General features: G+C 36.7%; 1 protein-coding gene across 1 annotated transcript in view; it reads right to left on the bottom strand.

Annotated features, from left to right (window-relative positions):
* ensab (endosulfine alpha b) overlaps positions 1 to 17,920 on the bottom strand; it is a 28,722-nt gene that overhangs the window by 9,112 nt on the left and 1,690 nt on the right. Inside the window, exon 2 of the mRNA NM_001256731.1 lies at positions 16,660 to 16,881. Within this exon, the coding sequence (NP_001243660.1) occupies positions 16,660 to 16,716 (57 nt within the window). The 5' untranslated portion in view covers positions 16,717 to 16,881. The remainder of the gene's footprint in view (positions 1 to 16,659; positions 16,882 to 17,920) is intronic.

Here is a 17,920-nt window from a genome sequence, read left to right as displayed (position 1 = left end):
TCAAAGTTTGTTCTCAAACTTTAAGAATCTAGTTCATGCTAGAATCATGCTAACAACATGCTATTTCACGTTAAAATCATGGTAATAACATGCTAATCTATCTATCTATCTATCTATCTATCTATCTATCTATCTATCTATCTATCTATCTATCTATCTATCTATCTATCTATCTATCTTTTCATACTTTTTAAAACTGTTTAAACTAAATAAACTATTACCGTCAGGCTTTCACAAGCCAGCCTCAAAGTTTGTTCTCAAACTTTAAGAATCTAGTTAGGCTGGCTTGTGTAGCAAGCCAGACTACTGTTATCCTATTAAACTTATTATTAGGCTGGCTTGTGTAGCAAGCCAGACTACTGTTATCCTATTAAACTTAATATTATTATTATTCTTCTTCTGAGACTAAAAATTAAACTGTATCTCGTCCTAGGCCTTTCAAGCTATGACCATCAAACTCGCGTCAGACCTCCGAACTATTCTGACTCGAGTTGCTATATCTTTTCCGACTGATCCGACTTTCGGTTTTCCGAAAAACGTCCCGGGACCGTCGGAAAAATCCCATAGATGTAACATTGGATCAAACTTTGTGACCTCATAACTCCGCATCAGAATGTCACACGGACTTCTAACTGGGCTCATTTAACTCAGACTATCAAACTGCCAATGACTGATCATCTTTAAACTTTCTGGCCACGCCCTAGCAACCACTTTTGGACCCTAGAAACCGTCCCATAGACTTCCATTGCAAAAGACTCTCATTGACTTTACATTGGATCAAACTTTGTGAGCTCATAACTTTGCATCTGACTGTCCTACAGACTAATGGCTGAGCTCATATAACTCAGTCTAGCCAGCAGCCAATCACTGATGGCCTTTTAACTTTCTAGCCACGCCCTAACAACCAGATATTGCACCCTAGCAACTGTCCCATAGACTGCCATTAAAGAGGTTCAGACTGATGTTGTCATGCTGCATTATGATAGAGACATGGGGGTTGTTTTTAACTGTTCATACTGGCAAGAAGCTTTGATACATCATCAGTCTAAGCTGTCAATCAACTCCATAGCAACAAAACAGACTAACCTAGCAACGATATAACACTAGCTATATCTCAACATCAAAACATCGTAGAGAAGCGGGGGTTGGCTTGTTTGACTCATGCTTACACCCTCTATCTATCTATCTATCTATCTATCTATCTATCTATCTATCTATCTATCTATCTATCTATCTATCTATCTATCTACCTCTATCTATCTATCTATCTATCTATCTATCTATCTATCTATCTATCTATCTGTCTGTCTGTGTCTGTCTGTCTATCTATCTATCTATCTATCTATCTATCTATCTATCTATCTATCTATCTATCTATCTATCTATCTATCTATCTACCTCTATCTATCTATCTATCTATCTACCTATCTATCTATCTATCTATCATCTATCCATCCATCTATCCATCATGCTAACAATTTGCTAATTCATGCTAGAAACATGCTAGTTACATGCTAATTCACACTAAAATCATGCTAGTCACATGCTAATTCATGCCAGAATCATGCTAGTCACATGCTAATTTATACTAGAATCATGCTAACAACATGCTAATTCATGCTAGAATCATGCTAGTCACATGATAATTCATGCTAGAATCATGCTAACAACATGCTAATTCATGCTAGAATCATGCTAGTAACATGCTAATTCATGTTAGAATCATGCTAACAACATGCTAATTCATGCTAGAATCATGCTAGTAACATGCCAATTCATGCTAAAATCATGCTAACAACATGCTAGTTCATGCTAGAATCATGCTAGTAACATACTAATTCATGCTAGAATCATGCTAGTAACATGCTAATTTATGCTAGAATCATGCTAGTAACATGCTAATTCATGCTAGAATCATGCTAACAACATGCTAATTTATGCTAGAATCATGCTAGTAACATGCTAATTCATGCTAGAATCATGCTAGTAACATGCAAATTCATGCTAGAATCATGCTAGTAACATGCTAATTCATGCTAGAATCGTGCTAGTAACATGCTAATTCATGCTAGAATCCTGCTAACAACATGCTAATTCATGCTAGAATCATGCTAACAACATGCTAATTCATGCTAGAATCGTGCTATTAACATGCTAATTCATGCTAGAATCGTGCTAACAACATGCTAATTCATGCTAGAAACATGCTAGTAACATGCTAATTCATGCTAGAATCATGCTAACAACATGCTAATTTATGCTAGAATCATGCTAGTAACATGCTAAATCATGCTAGAATCTTGCTAGTAACATGCTAATTCATGCTAGAATCATGCTAGTAACATGCTAATTCATGCTAGAATCATGCTAACAACATGCTAATTCATGCTAGAATCGTGCTAACAACATGCTAATTCATGCTAGAATCGTGCTAGTAACATGCTAATTCATGCTAGAATCGTGCTAACAACATGCTAATTCATGCTAGAATCGTGCTAGTAACATGCTAATTCATGCTAGAATCGTGCTAGTAACATGCTAATTCATGCTAGAATCGTGCTAACAACATGCTAATTCATGCTAGAAACATGCTAATTCATGCTAGAATCATGATAACAACATGCTAATTCATGCTAGAATCATGCTAGTAACATGCTAATTCATGCTAGAATCGTGCTAACAACAAGCTAAATCATGCTAGAATCATGCTAACAACATGCTAACTCATGCTATAATCATGCTAGTAACATGCTAATTCATGCTAAAATCATGCTAACAACATGCTAATTCATGCTAAAATCATGGTAGTAACATGTTAATTCATGCTAGATTCATGCTAATAACATGCTATTTCACACTAGAATCATGCTAATAACATGCTTATCTATCTATCTATCTATCTATCTATCTATCTATCTATCTATCTATCTATCTATCTATCTATCTATCTATCTATCTATCTATCTATCTTTTCTTACTTTTTAAAACTGTTTAAACTAAATAAACTATTACCGTCAGGCTTTCACAAGCCAGCCTCAAAGTTTGTTCTCAAACTTTAAGAATCTAGTTATTATTAGGCTGGCTTGTCAAAGCCAGACTACTGAAATGCTATTTAAACTTATTATTATATTTTTTATTATTCTTCTGAGACTAAATTTCTGACTCTATCTCCTCCTAGAGCTTTTGAGCTATTACCACCAAACTCGCTCCAGACCTCCAAACTATTCTGACTCGTGTTGCTATATCTCCTCAGACTGATCCGACTTTCGGTTTTCCGAAAAACGTCCCGGGACTGTCGGAAAAATCCCATAGGCTTAACATTGGATCAAACTTTGTGAGCTCATAACTCTGCGTCAGACTGTCACACATACTTCTAACTGGGCTCATTTAACTCAGACTATCAAACTGCCAATGACTGATCACCTTTAAACTTTCTAGCCACGCCCTAGCAACCACTTTTTGACCCTAGTAACTGTCCCATAGACTTCTATTCAAAAGACTCTCATTGACTTAACATGGGATCAAACTTTGTGAGCTCATAACTCTGCATCAGACTATCCTACAGACTAATGGCTGAGCTCATTTAACTCAGACTACCAAACTGCCAATAACTGATGAGCTTTTAACTTTCTAGCCACACCCCTAACTACCACATACTGCACCCTAGCAACTGTCCCGTAGACTTCCATTACAAAAGACTCTCATTGACTTAACATGGGATCAAACTTTGTGAGCTCATAACTCTGCATCAGACTGTCATAGAGACTAATGGCTGAGCTCATTTAACTCAGTCTAGCCAGCAGCCAATCACTGATGGCCTTTTAACTTTCTAGCCACACCCCTAACTACCACATACTGCACCCTAGCAACTGTCCTATAGACTGTAATTAGCTGTGCTATTAAATGCTTATAATTCTAACATGCTAATGACATGCCAATCATGCTAGCAACATGCTACTCATTTGCTAATCATGCTAATGACATGCTAACTCATACTGGAAACATGCTAATGACATGCTAATTTGTACTAGAATCATGCTAGTAACATGCTAATTCATACTAGACTAATGTTAATAACTGGCCTACATGCATATCTTTGCTTAGCAGTGTCCTATTGACTTGGGGGATGGCTCATCTGACTCACACAACCAATGAGCATCTCAATATGATAATGAAGCTCACAAGCCACGCCCCCAAATTGATTCCATAGACTTCCATTAAAATAGGCCAAGATGCATATCTTTGCATAGCAGTGTCATAGAGACATGGGAGTTGGTTCATTTGACTTAGACAGCCAACCACATTCAAGTTCACTCTGTAACCTCGCCCATAGCAACAAAACAGAGTACCCTAACAACCATTCATCAACAGCTATATCCCAGCATCGGAACATCGTAGAGACTTGGAGATTGGCTCGTTTGACTCATGCTAGCAAACGGAACTTCCTATATGCTACACATGCTAGCAGTGATTAGCTACATGCTAATATTGACTAGCCAAGTACTGTAACTTGCTAGAAATGCTTACTAAGTATAAATGTTTTATCAAGCATGTATGTGGGGCTTGCCTAGTAACCACCCAGGGTACCCTAGCAACTGCCTAGCAACCACCCAAATTACCCTAGCAACCGCCTAGCAACCACCTAGCAACGGCCTAGTAATGCCTTAGTAAGGGCCTAGCGACCACTCTGGACACCCTAGCAACCGCCTAGCAATGCCTTAGCAACCACTCAGAATACCCTAGCAACCACCTAGCAACACATTAGCAACCACCTAGCAACCACTTGGGACACCTTAGCAACCGCCTAGCAACACCTTAGCAACCACTCAGAACACCCTAGCAACTGCCTAGCAACGCCTTAGCAACCACCTAGCAACCACTCAGGACACCCTAGCAACCACCTAGCAACACCTTAGCAACCACCTAGCAACCAATTGGGATACCTTAGCAACCGCCTAACAACACCTTAGCAACCACCTAGCAACCAGTCAGAACACCCTAGCAACCGCCTAGCAATGCCTTAGCAACCACTCAGGACACCCTAGCAACCACCTAGCAACACCTTAGCAACCACCTAGCAACCACTCAGGACACCCTAGCAACCGCCTAGCAACGCCTTAGCAACCACTCAGAATACCCTAGCAACCACCTAGCAACACTTAGCAACCGCCTAGCAACCACTTAGGACTCCTTGGCAACCACCTAGCAACACCTTAGCAACCACTCAGAACACCCTTGCAACCGCCTAGCAACACCTTAGCAACAACCTAGCAACCACTCAAGACATCCTAGCAACCGCCTAGCAACACCTTAGCAGTCACCTAGCAACCACTCAGGACACCATAGTAACCACCTAGCAACACCTTAGCAACCACCTAACAACCTCTCAGAACACCCTAGCAACCGCCTAGCAACCGCCTAGCAACGCCTTAGCAACCACTCAGAATACCCTAGCAACTACCTAGCAACCACTTAGGACACCTTAGCAACCACCTAGCAACACCTTAGCAACCACCTAGCAACCACTCAGAACACCCTAGCAACCGCCCAGCAACACCTTAGCAACCACTCAGGACACCCTAACAACTGCCTAGCAACGACTTAGTAACCACTCAGAATACCCTAGCAACCACCTAAGCATGCTATGTGACATGCTAATTCATACTAGAATTATGCTAGTAACATGCTAATTCATACTACAATCATGCTCATAACATGCTAATTTATAATAGAATCTTGCTAATAACATGCTAATTCATGCTAGAATTATGCTAGTAACATGCTAAATCGTGCTAGAATCATGCTAATTCATGCTAATCCGTGCTAGAATCGTACTAATAAGATGCTAATTCATGCTAATAACATGCTAATATATGCTAGAATCATGCTAATAACATGCTACTTATACTTTTTCAAACTGTTTTTAAACTAAATAAACTATTACCAACAGGCTTTGTCAAGCCAGCCTCAAAGTTTGTCTCGACGAACTTTACTGTCTAGTTAATATTATTATTCTTCTTCTGAGACTAAAAATTAAACTCTATCTCGTCCTAGGCCTTTCAAGCTATGACCATCAAACTCGGGTCAGACCTCCGAACTATTCTGACTCGAGTTGCTATATCCTTTCCGACTGATCCGACTTTCGGTTTTCCGAAAAACGTCCCGGGACCGTCGGAAAAATCCCATAGACATAACATTGGATCAAACTTTGTGACCTCATAACTCCGCATCAGAATGTCACACAGACTTCTAACTGGGCTCATTTAACTCAGACTATCAAACTGCCAATGACTGACCACCTTTAAACTTTCTGGCCACGCCCTAGCAACCACTTTTGGACCCTAGAAACCGTCCCATAGACTTCCATTGCAAAATACTCTCATTGACTTTACATGGGATCAAACTTTGTGAACCCATAACTCTGCATCAGACTGTCCTACAGACTAATGATTGAGCTCATTTAACTCAGTCTAGCCAGCAGCCAATCACTGATGGCCTTTTAACTTTCTAGCCACACCCTAACAACCAGATACTGCACCCTAGCAACTGTCCCATAGACTGCCATTAAAGAGGTTCAGACTGATATTGTCATGCTGCAGTGTGATAGAGACATGGGGGTTGTGTTTAACTGTTCATACGGGCAAGAAGCTTTGATACATCATCAGTCTAAGCTGTCAGTCAACTCCATAGCAACAAAACAGACTAACCTAGCAACGATATAATAGCAGCTATATCTCAGCATCAGAACATCGTAGAGAGGCGGGGGTTGGCTTGTTTGAATCAGGCTCGCACACCATCTATCTATCTATCTATCTATCTATCTATCTATCTATCTATCTATCTATCTATCTATCTATCTATCTATCTATCTATCTATCTATCTATCTATCTACCTCTACCTATCTATCTATCTATCTATCTATCTATCTATCTATTTATCTATCTCTAACTATCTATCTATCTATCTATCTATCTATCTATCTATCTATCTATCTCTAACTATCTATCTATCTATCTATCTATCTATCTATCTATCTATCTATCTATCTATCTATCTATCTATCTATCTATTTATCTATCTCTAACTATCTATCTATCTATCTATCTATCTATCTATCTATCTATCTATCTATCTATCTATCTATCTATCTATCTATCTATCTACCTCTATCTATCTATCCATCATGCTAACAACATGCTAATTCATGCTAGAATCATGCTAGTTACATGCTAATTCATGCTAGAATCATGCTAGTCACATGCTAATTCATGCTAGAATCATGCTAGTTACATGCTAATTTATGCTAGAATCATGCTAGTCACATGCTAATTCATGCTAGAATCATGCCAGTCACATGCTAATTCATACTAGAATCATGCTAACAACATGCTAATTCATGCTAGAATCATGCTAGTCACATGCTAATTCATGCTAGAATCATGCTAACAACATGCTAATTCATGTTAGAATCATGCTAGTAGCATGCTAATTCATGTTAGAATCATGCTAACAACATGCTAATTCATGCTAGAATCATGCTAGTAACATGCTAATTCATGCTAGAATCATGCTAACAACATGCTAATTCATGCTAGAATCATGCTAGTCACACGCTAATTCATGCTAGAATCATGCTAGTCAAATGCTAATTCATGCTAAAATCGTGCTAACAACATGCTAATTTATGCTAGAATCATGTCAGTAACATGCTAATTCATGCTAGAATCATGCTAGTAACATACTAATTCATGCTAGAATCATGGTAACAACATGATAATTCATGCTAGAATCATGCTAGTAACATGCTAATTCATGCTAGAATCATGCTAACAACCTGCTAATTCATGCTAGAATCATGCTAATTTATGCTAAAATCATGCTAGTAACATGCTAATTCATGTTAAAATCATGCTAGGTACATGCTAATTCATGCTAGAATCATGCTAGTAACATGCTATATCATGCTAGAATCATGCTAGTAACATGCTAATTCATACTAGAATCATGCTAGTAACATGCTAATTCATGCTAGAATTATGCTAACAACATGCTAAATCATGCTAACAACATGCTAAATCATGCTAGAATCATGCTAACAACATGCTAATTCATGCTAGAATCATGCTAACAACATGCTAATTCATGCTAGAATCATGCTAACATTATGCTAATTCATGCTAGAATCATGCTAACAACATGCTAATTCATGCTAGAATCATGCTAACAACATGCTAATTCATGCTAGAATCATGCTAACATTATGCTAATTCATGCTAGAATCATGCTAACAACATCTATCTATCTATCTATCTATCTATCTATCTATCTATCTATCTATCTATCTATCTATCTATCTATCTATCTATCTATCTATCTATCTATCTATCTATCTATCTATCTATCTATCTTTTCATACTTTTTAAAACTGTTTAAATAAACTATTACCGTCAGGCTTTCACAAGCCAGCCTCAAAGTTTGTTCTCAAACTTTAAGAATCTAGTTATATTTATTATTCTTCTTCTGAGACTAAAAATTAAACTCTATCTCGTCCTAGGCCTTTCAAGCTATGACCATCAAACTCGGGTCAGACCTCCGAACTATTCTGACTCGAGTTGCTATATCCTTTCCGACTGATCCGACTTTCGGTTTCCCGAAAAACGTCCCGGGACCGTCGAAAAAATCCCATAGACGTAACATTGGATCAAACTTTGTGACCTAATAACTCCGCATCAGAATGTCACACAGACTTCTAACTGGGCTCATTTAACTCAGAATATCAAACTGCCAATGACTGATCACCTTTAAACTTTCTGGCCACGCCCTAGCAACCACTTTTGGACCCTAGAAACCGTCCCATAGACTTCCATTGCAAAAGACTCTCATTGACTTTACATGGGATCAAACTTTGTGAGCTCATAACTCTGCATCAAACTGTCCTACAGACTAATGGCTGAGCTCATTTAACTCAGTCTAGCCAGCAGCCAATCACTGATTGCCTTTTAACTTTCTAGCCACACCCTAACAACCAGATACTGCACCCTAGCAACTGTCCCATAGACTGCCATTAAAGAGGTTTAGACTGATATTGTCATGCTGCAGTGTGATAGAGACATGGGGGTTGTTTTTAACTGTTCATACTGTCAAGAAGCTTTGATACACCATCAGTCTAAGCTGTCAATCAACTCCATAGCAACAAAACAGACTAACCTAGCAACGATATAACAGCAGCTTTATCTCAGCATCAGAACATCGTAGAGAGGCGGGGGTTGGCTTGTTTGAATCAGGCTCGCACACCATCTATCTATCTATCTATCTATCTATCTATCTATCTATCTATCTATCTATCTATCTATCTATCTATCTATCTCTAACTATCTATCTATCTATCTATCTATCTATATATCTATCTCTAACTATCTATCTATCTATCTATCTATCTATCTATCTATCTATCTATCTATCTATCTATCTATCTATCTATCTCTTTCTATCTATCTATCTATCTATCTATCTATCTATCTATCTATCTATCTATCTATCTATCTATCTATCTATCTATCTCTAACTATCTATCTATCTATCTATCTATATATCTATCTCTAACTATCTATCTATCTATCTATCTATCTATCTATCTATCTATCTATCTATCTATCTATCTATCTATCTATCTATCTATCTCTTTCTATCTATCTATCTATCTATCTATCTATCTATCTATCTATCTATCTATCTATCTATCTATCTATCTATCTATCTACCTCTTTCTATCTATCTATCTATCTATCTATCTATCTATCTATCTATCTATCTATCTATCTATCTATCTATCTATCTATCTATCTATCTATCTATCTATCATGCTAACAACATGCTAATTTATGCTAGAATCATGCTAGTTACATGCTAATTCATGCTAGTATCATGCCAGTCACATGCTAATTCATACTAGAATCATGCTAACAACATGCTAATTCATGCTAGAATCATGCTAGTCACATGCTAATTCATGCTAGAATCATGCTAACAACATGCTAATTCATGCTACAATCATGCTAGTAACATGCTAATTCATGTTAGAATCATGCTAACAACATGCTAATTCGTGCTAGAATCATGCTAGTAGCATGCTAATTCATGTTAGAATCATGCTAACAACATGCTAATTCATGCTAGAATCATGCTAGTAACATGCTAATTCACGTTGGAATCATGCTAACAGCATGCTAATTCATGCTAGAATCATGCTAGTCACATGCTAATTCATGCTAGAATCATGCTAGTCAAATGCTAATTCATTCTAGAATCATGCTAACAACATGCTAATTCATGCTAGAATCATGCTAGTCACATGCTAATTCATGCTAGAATCATGCTAGTAACATACTAATTCATGCTAGAATCATGCTAGTAACATGCTAATTCATACTAGAATCATGCTAGTAACATGCTAATTCATGCTAGAATTATGTTAACAACATGCTAATTCATGCTAGAATCATGCTAGTAACATGCTAATTCATGCTAGAATCATGCTAACAACATGCTAATTTATGCTAGAATCGTGCTAATTCATGCTAAAATCATGCTAGTAACATGCTAATTCATGTTAAAATCATGCTAGGTACATGCTAATTCATGCTAGAATCATGCTAGTAACATGCTAATTCATGCTAGAATCATGCTAGTAACATGCTAATTCATACTAGAATCATGCTAGTAACATGCTAATTCATGCTAGAATTATGTTAACAACATGCTAATTCATGCTAGAATCATGCTAGTAACATGCTAATTCATGCTAGAATCATGCTAACAACATGCTAAATCATGCAAGAATCATGCTAATAACATGCTAAATCATGCTAGAATCATGCTAACAACATGCTAATTCATGCTAGAATCATGCTAACAACATGCTAATTCATGCTAGAATCATGCTAACATTATGCTAATTCATGCTAGAATCATGCTAACAACATCTATCTATCTATCTATCTATCTATCTATCTATCTTTTCATACTTTTTAAAACTGTTTAAATAAACTATTACCGTCAGGCTTTCACAAGCCAGCCTCAAAGTTTGTTCTCAAACTTTAAGAATCTAGTTATATTTATTATTCTTCTTCTGAGACTAAAAATTAAACTCTATCTCGTCCTAGGCCTTTCAAGCTATGACCATCAAACTCGGGTCAGACCTCCGAACTATTCTGACTCGAGTTGCTATATCCTTTCCGACTGATCCGACTTTCGGTTTCCCGAAAAACGTCCCGGGACCGTCGGAAAAATCCCATAGACGTAACATTGGATCAAACTTTGTGACCTAATAACTCCGCATCAGAATGTCACACAGACTTCTAACTGGGCTCATTTAACTCAGACTATCAAACTGCCAATGACTGATCACCTTTAAACTTTCTGGCCACGCCCTAGCAACCACTTCTGGACCCTAGAAACCGTCCCATAGACTTCCATTGCAAAAGGCTCTCATTGACTTTACATTGGATCAAACTTTGTGAGCTCATAACTCTGCATCAAACTGTCCTACAGACTAATGGCTGAGCTCATTTAACTCAGTCTAGCCAGCAGCCAATCACTGATGGCCTTTTAACTTTTTAGCCACACCCTAACAACCAGATACTGCACCCTAGCAACTGTCCCATAGACTGCCATTAAAGAGGTTCAGACTGATATTGTCATGCTGCAGTGTGATAGAGACATGGGGGTTGTTTTTAACTGTTCATACTGGCAAGAAGCTTTGATACATCATCAGTCTAAGCTGTCAATCAACTCCATAGCAACAAAACAGAGTAACCTAGCAACGATATGGCACCAGCTATATCTCAGCATCAGAACTTCGTAGAGAGGCGGGGGTTGGCTTGTTTGACTCATGCTCGAACACCATCTATCTATCTATCTATCTCTAACTATCTATCTATCTATCTATCTACCTCTACCTATCTATCTATCTATCTATCTATCTATCTATCTATCTATCTATCTATCTATCCATCATGCTAACAACATGCTAATTCATGCTAGAATCATGCTAGTTACATGCTAATTCATGCTAGAATCATGCTAGTCACATGCTAATTCATGCTAGAATCATGCTAGTCACATGCTAATTCATGCTAGAATCATGCTAACAACATGCTAATTCATGCTAGAATCATGCTAATTTATGCTAAAATCATGCTAGTAACATGCTAATCCATGCTAGAATCATGCTAACAATATGCTAATTCATGCTAGATTCATGCTAGTAACATGCTAATTCATGCTAGAATCATGCTAGTATCATGCTAATTCATGCTAGCATCGTGCTAACAACATGCTAATTCATGCTAGAATCATGCTAGTAACATGCTAATTCATGCTAGAATCATGCTAACAACATGCTAATTCATGCTAGAATCATGCTAGTAACATGCTAATAAATGCTATAATCATGCTAACAACATGCTAATTCATGCTAGAATCATGCTAGTAACATGCTAATTCATGCTAGAATCATGCTAGTAACATGCTAATTCATGCTAGAATCATGCTAACAACATGCTAATTCATGCTAGAATCATGCTAACAACATGCTAGTTCATGCTAGAATCATGCTAACAACATGCTAATTCATGCTAGAATCATGCTAGTGAAATGCTAATTCATGCTAGAATCATGCTAACAACATGCTAATTCATGCTAGAATCATGCTAGTAACATGCTAATTCATGTTAGAATCATGCTAACAACATGCTAATTCATGCTAGAATCATGCTAACAACATGCTAGTTCATGCTAGAATCATGCTAACAACATGCTAATTCATGCTAGAATCATGCTAGTGAAATGCTAATTCATGCTAGAATCATGCTAACAACATGCTAATTCATGCTAGAATCATGCTAGTAACATGCTAATTCATGTTAGAATCATGCTAACAACATGCTAATTCATGCTAGAATCATGGTAGTAACATGCTAATTCATGCTAGAATCATGCTAGTAACATGCTAATTCATGTTAGAATCACGCTAACAACATGCTAATTCATGCTAGAATCATGCTAGTAACATGCTAATTCATGCTAGAATCATGCTAACAACATGCTAATTCATGCTAGAATCATGCTAGTAACATGCTAATTCATGTTAACATCATGCTAACAACATGCTAATTCATGCTAGAATCATGCTAGTAACATGCTAATTCATGCTAGAAGCATGCTAACAACATGCTAATTTATGCTAGAATCATGCTAGTAGCATGCTAATTCATGCTAGAATCATGCTAGTAACATGCTAATTCATGCTAGAAGCATGCTAACAACATGCTAATTTATGCTAGAATCATGCTAGTAGCATGCTAATTCATGCTAGAATCTTGCTAGTAACATGCTAAATCATGCTAGAATCATGCTAACAACATGCTAATTCATGCTAGAATCATGCTAACAACATGCTAATTCATGCTAGAATCATGCTAGTAACATGCTAATTCTTGCTAGAATCATGCTAACAACATGCTAATTCATGCTAGAATCGTGCTAATTCATGCTAAAATCATGCTAGTAACATGCTAATTCTTGATAAAATCAAGCTAGGTACATGCTAATTCATGCTAGAATCGTGCTAGTAACATGCTAATTCATGCTAGAATCGTGCTAGTAACATGCTAATTCATACTAGAATCATGCTAGTAACATGCTAATTCATGCTAGAATCATTCTAGTAACATGCTAATTCATGCTAGAATCATGCTAGTAACATGCTAATTCATGCTAGAATTGTGCTAATAACATGCTAAATCATGCTAGAATCATGCTAATAACATGCTAAATCATGCTAGAATCATGCTAACAACATGCTAATTCATGCTAGAATCATGCTAACAACATGCTAATTCATGCTAAAATCATGCTAACATTATGGTAATTCATGCTAGAATCATGCTAACAACATCTATCTATCTATCTATCTATCTATCTATCTATCTATCTATCCATCTATCCATCTATCCATCTATCTATCTATCTATCTATCTATCTTTTCATACTTTTTAAAACTGTTTAAATAAACTATTACCGTCAGGCTTTCACAAGCCAGCCTCAAAGTTTGTTCTCAAACTTTAAGAATCTAGTTACATTTGTTATGAGATAATCATCAAGTGGGACAAAAATAAAAAATAAAGTGTGAAAGCATAAATACAATGCACATATTTATTTGACATTTTTAGTCTTTTTTTATTTATATGAAACGGTAACACACTAGGTTCTTCGTTTTTAAAATACATTTTTAATAATATAAGCAGATAAATAAATTATCAGGTGTACGAGATTGATGCCATGTCCTAATGAGTGATTCATTTATTCAATCCTTCAAACAATTCATTCAAAACAAATGATTAATTTACAAATAATTACAGGACTGTCTTTACAAGCAGATCATTGAAATCACTGACTCAACTGATTTGTTCAAATTGATTCAATCAGTCAGTATCACTCTTGCCAAAGACTGTAGGATACACAAGACATGTCACTCACATAGTTTTGGAATGGGGAAAAGTGTAACAGTCAATATGGTGAATGAAGCCCCGCCTACTAGAAGAAGCCAATCATCGATCACTATAGACTGATGTTTCTCCGGGGGAGTAGCTCCGACCAGATGTGTGTTTTTACGACAGTTTGGCGGTCAAAAAACGAACTTAAATCTTGGAAAATTATTGCTTCAAAGACATAAGAAATATATCCAATTTATCCAAATTAAGCTTGAAATCTGTACTTTTAATTGAACCAAGTGCACTAGAAAACACAAGTTTTTTGGTTTTGTAATCTGTATGAAAGGAGCGTGAGGTACAGTCCGTCCTGTGAAAAGCACATTGCATGACAGCAACTACTCGAACGCCCACAAACTTGCACACAAAGAGTCGCTGTCATTTCTGATTCACCATCAAGACCAAAATGTGGATTACTTTATAAGACCAGTGCGATTAGGCAATCATTATCCAGAGGATGATAATATGTAGAATTGACATAAATGAGGTTGGTGTCGTGATCTCGTTCCTTTCGAGTGCGCATGCACATTAGCTCGGGCAACCTGAAAATATGCAGATTTGATTCGGACATTTAGAAACAAAACTTATGAGACACTTGTTGTTTATGTTTACTGGTGGTTCCATATATGTAATGTAATCATAAGCTTGGCAACCAGTTTTAAAGAATTTGATGTTATCCCATTTAGACAGAATGCCAAATCATACTGCGCGAGAGGCTTTTCAAAGATGGCCACCAAGTGAAATGACTTGCCTTAAAGGGACTTTGCTCTTGCACACGTGATAACTATTGACCTTATTCTAAAATGCGGAAGTGCGCCTGTTTTCGCGATTGTCTTAGAACTTCCGATTCAGTCGCCTAAGGGAGAAATGACTAGGAATAATAAACGGCAGAAAATGGCCAAACTACTTGCTCAACAAACAAATGTTTGCATGACTACACAGACCAAGTAGCATAATATAATAAGAAAATATTAAATTGCAACATCAAGCAGCGTAACGAGCAGTTTTTAACGTCAAAAAATGAATGAAAGTAAATGTGACCGGCAGTCGCAAGACAAAAAGATTCAAATGGCAGTGCCCACTCGACAGCTGAGAATAAGGTGAATATAATACAGAAATATTCTTTGTTTTTAAACTCTCTGAGCTTTTAGTTTACTAGGCATCACTAAACAATGAATGCTTTTAGACAGTCAATATGTGTTTTTATCTTTTTTGCAAAGTGACTTACACGATGACAGAAAATAAACTATGGCACACCACTACAGCCAATGTGGTTTAACCGTGATCATTATCTATAGAGTCTACATCAGTCAGCCTCCAGTAATAATTCATGTTATCACCATGATATTATTTTCACCTCTACTTAAGAGTGATTTGTTGACAGTGTTTGGCATTAAAACCCACTAAAGTCCTGGAGAAGAAACCGACTCGTCTGATTAGACCCAGTTTGCTGATTCACTAGGATCTATAAGTAATTTATGACCTGCTATATTCAGCACCACCTGGAAAAGTGCAAACAAGGCTGATAAGTTCCCACTTCTTAAACTAGCTCCTCCTAAAAACTAGATAGACTCCTAATTTCGTTTTCCTATACATAACTTTTTCATTATATATAACATTTTAATTCAAAACTGCAAGTATATGCAGGTCTACTGATTAAACACGACTTCATCAAATACTGGTTTTCAAAGCTAACTCTACACCTGCTCTCACAGTTTGGCTTTACAACTTTTTAATCAACATGAAAATGGGCGCCCCAGTTATTTTCGCTCACACACCACATCTGACACCATCAGGTTAGAGTAGGCGTGCCAAAACAGAAAGTAACCAATCGAACGATGTTATTTAGTGACGTCTGCGCTCTCTAACCAATCAGAAGGAGACTCATGCTTGTGAAATGCTCGGCTATCACCTTGTTCAACTTATGCAGGTGACAGCTCAGCAATCAAATGACAAATAACCAGAGATATTCCTGTATTGAAGGCGTCAGTGAGTAATAACCAAACACTCATTTAAATATAACGGCACTATGGCATTATAGTGGCTGAAACTGACAGACATCAACGAGAGACTGCAACGAGCGAGGCGCTGCCCCGTTTTAATCCCCACCTGAGTCTCGTCCACCTGCTCCGGATGCGTCTCCGTGTCCTGGTTGTCTGATGACATGGCTGTTCGGCGTCTGCTGACCAGTTAATCAACGTGTTAGTGTGTAAATTTTACAGTCTATTCGTGCCCGATCTGATCCACCCACGGTGTTCAGTATCAAAATGGCGTTCGCTGCAGTGACGTCATTTTGGAGGACGGTCACACTCCGGGAAAGCCAATGGGAATCTGGATTGACGTTTGAGAGACAGGAGAATCAGCCAGCAGATTTACAAAAGTCTTATCAAAATAAATAAATGACCAATGGTATGCTACAATGGCTTTGTGAGCTCATATAATAATAATAAACATTATATAGGGCAGTTAAAAGCGATAAGTTGTATTAAAATCTACAGGAGGTGCTAATAGAGTTTTTTTCTGCTCAAAATTCTTGGTTTTATTAAATGTAATATATACATAATATAACAGGCATGAGATAATATACACATACAATTTATTTATGATTTGAATTGATTTCCCCCCTTGCTCTATGGAAAACCTGCAAAAACAATAAATAAATAAATACGCAAAATATGTAAATAAATAAATAAATGTATATATGTATAATGTAAATGTATATAAAATTTATATAAAATTACACGAATGTTGGGGGGAAAGAAAATGCTAAACTGAAGATTTATCCCCCCCTTTCAAATGTTTATTCATTCATTCTCATTAGCATGTTCTTGGCCCCAACATTCGTGTAATTTTTTATACATTTTAGGTACATGTATTTATTTATTTATTTAGTTATTTATTTATTTATTTGCATATTTATTTATTTAGATCGTTATTTGTTTATTGTCTTTGCAGGTTTCGTCCTCCATATGCCCACGGATCAATTATACAATACTATAATATAGTCCTTTTGTCTAGATTAGTGCCGCAGCCCCATTTTACGTAAACAAACACGTAAATAAATACATATGACATATATAATGTAATATAATATAATATAATATAATATATATCGTTATTTAAAATTGGATCGAAATTATGTTTTTAAAAAAATCATAAATGTTTTAATTTCTTGACACAATCAGTCATTCAAACGACACACAAAAAATAAAATAAGTTGCAGGAAAAATACAAAATGTACGAATGAACCCAATATATTAGAACTAAGAGGCATTGTTGTAGATGTAATAAATAAAAAATAAATAAAAAGTTGTAAATTATTTCTGGATTCAAAATGTATTATTTTTAATATAGCCCATTATACGCCCAT

Source organism: Danio rerio, chromosome 16 (genome assembly GCF_049306965.1).
Source record: "Danio rerio strain Tuebingen ecotype United States chromosome 16, GRCz12tu, whole genome shotgun sequence".
Classification (NCBI taxonomy): domain Eukaryota; kingdom Metazoa; phylum Chordata; class Actinopteri; order Cypriniformes; family Danionidae; genus Danio; species Danio rerio.
This window is presented reverse-complemented; position numbering and strand designations above follow the sequence as displayed.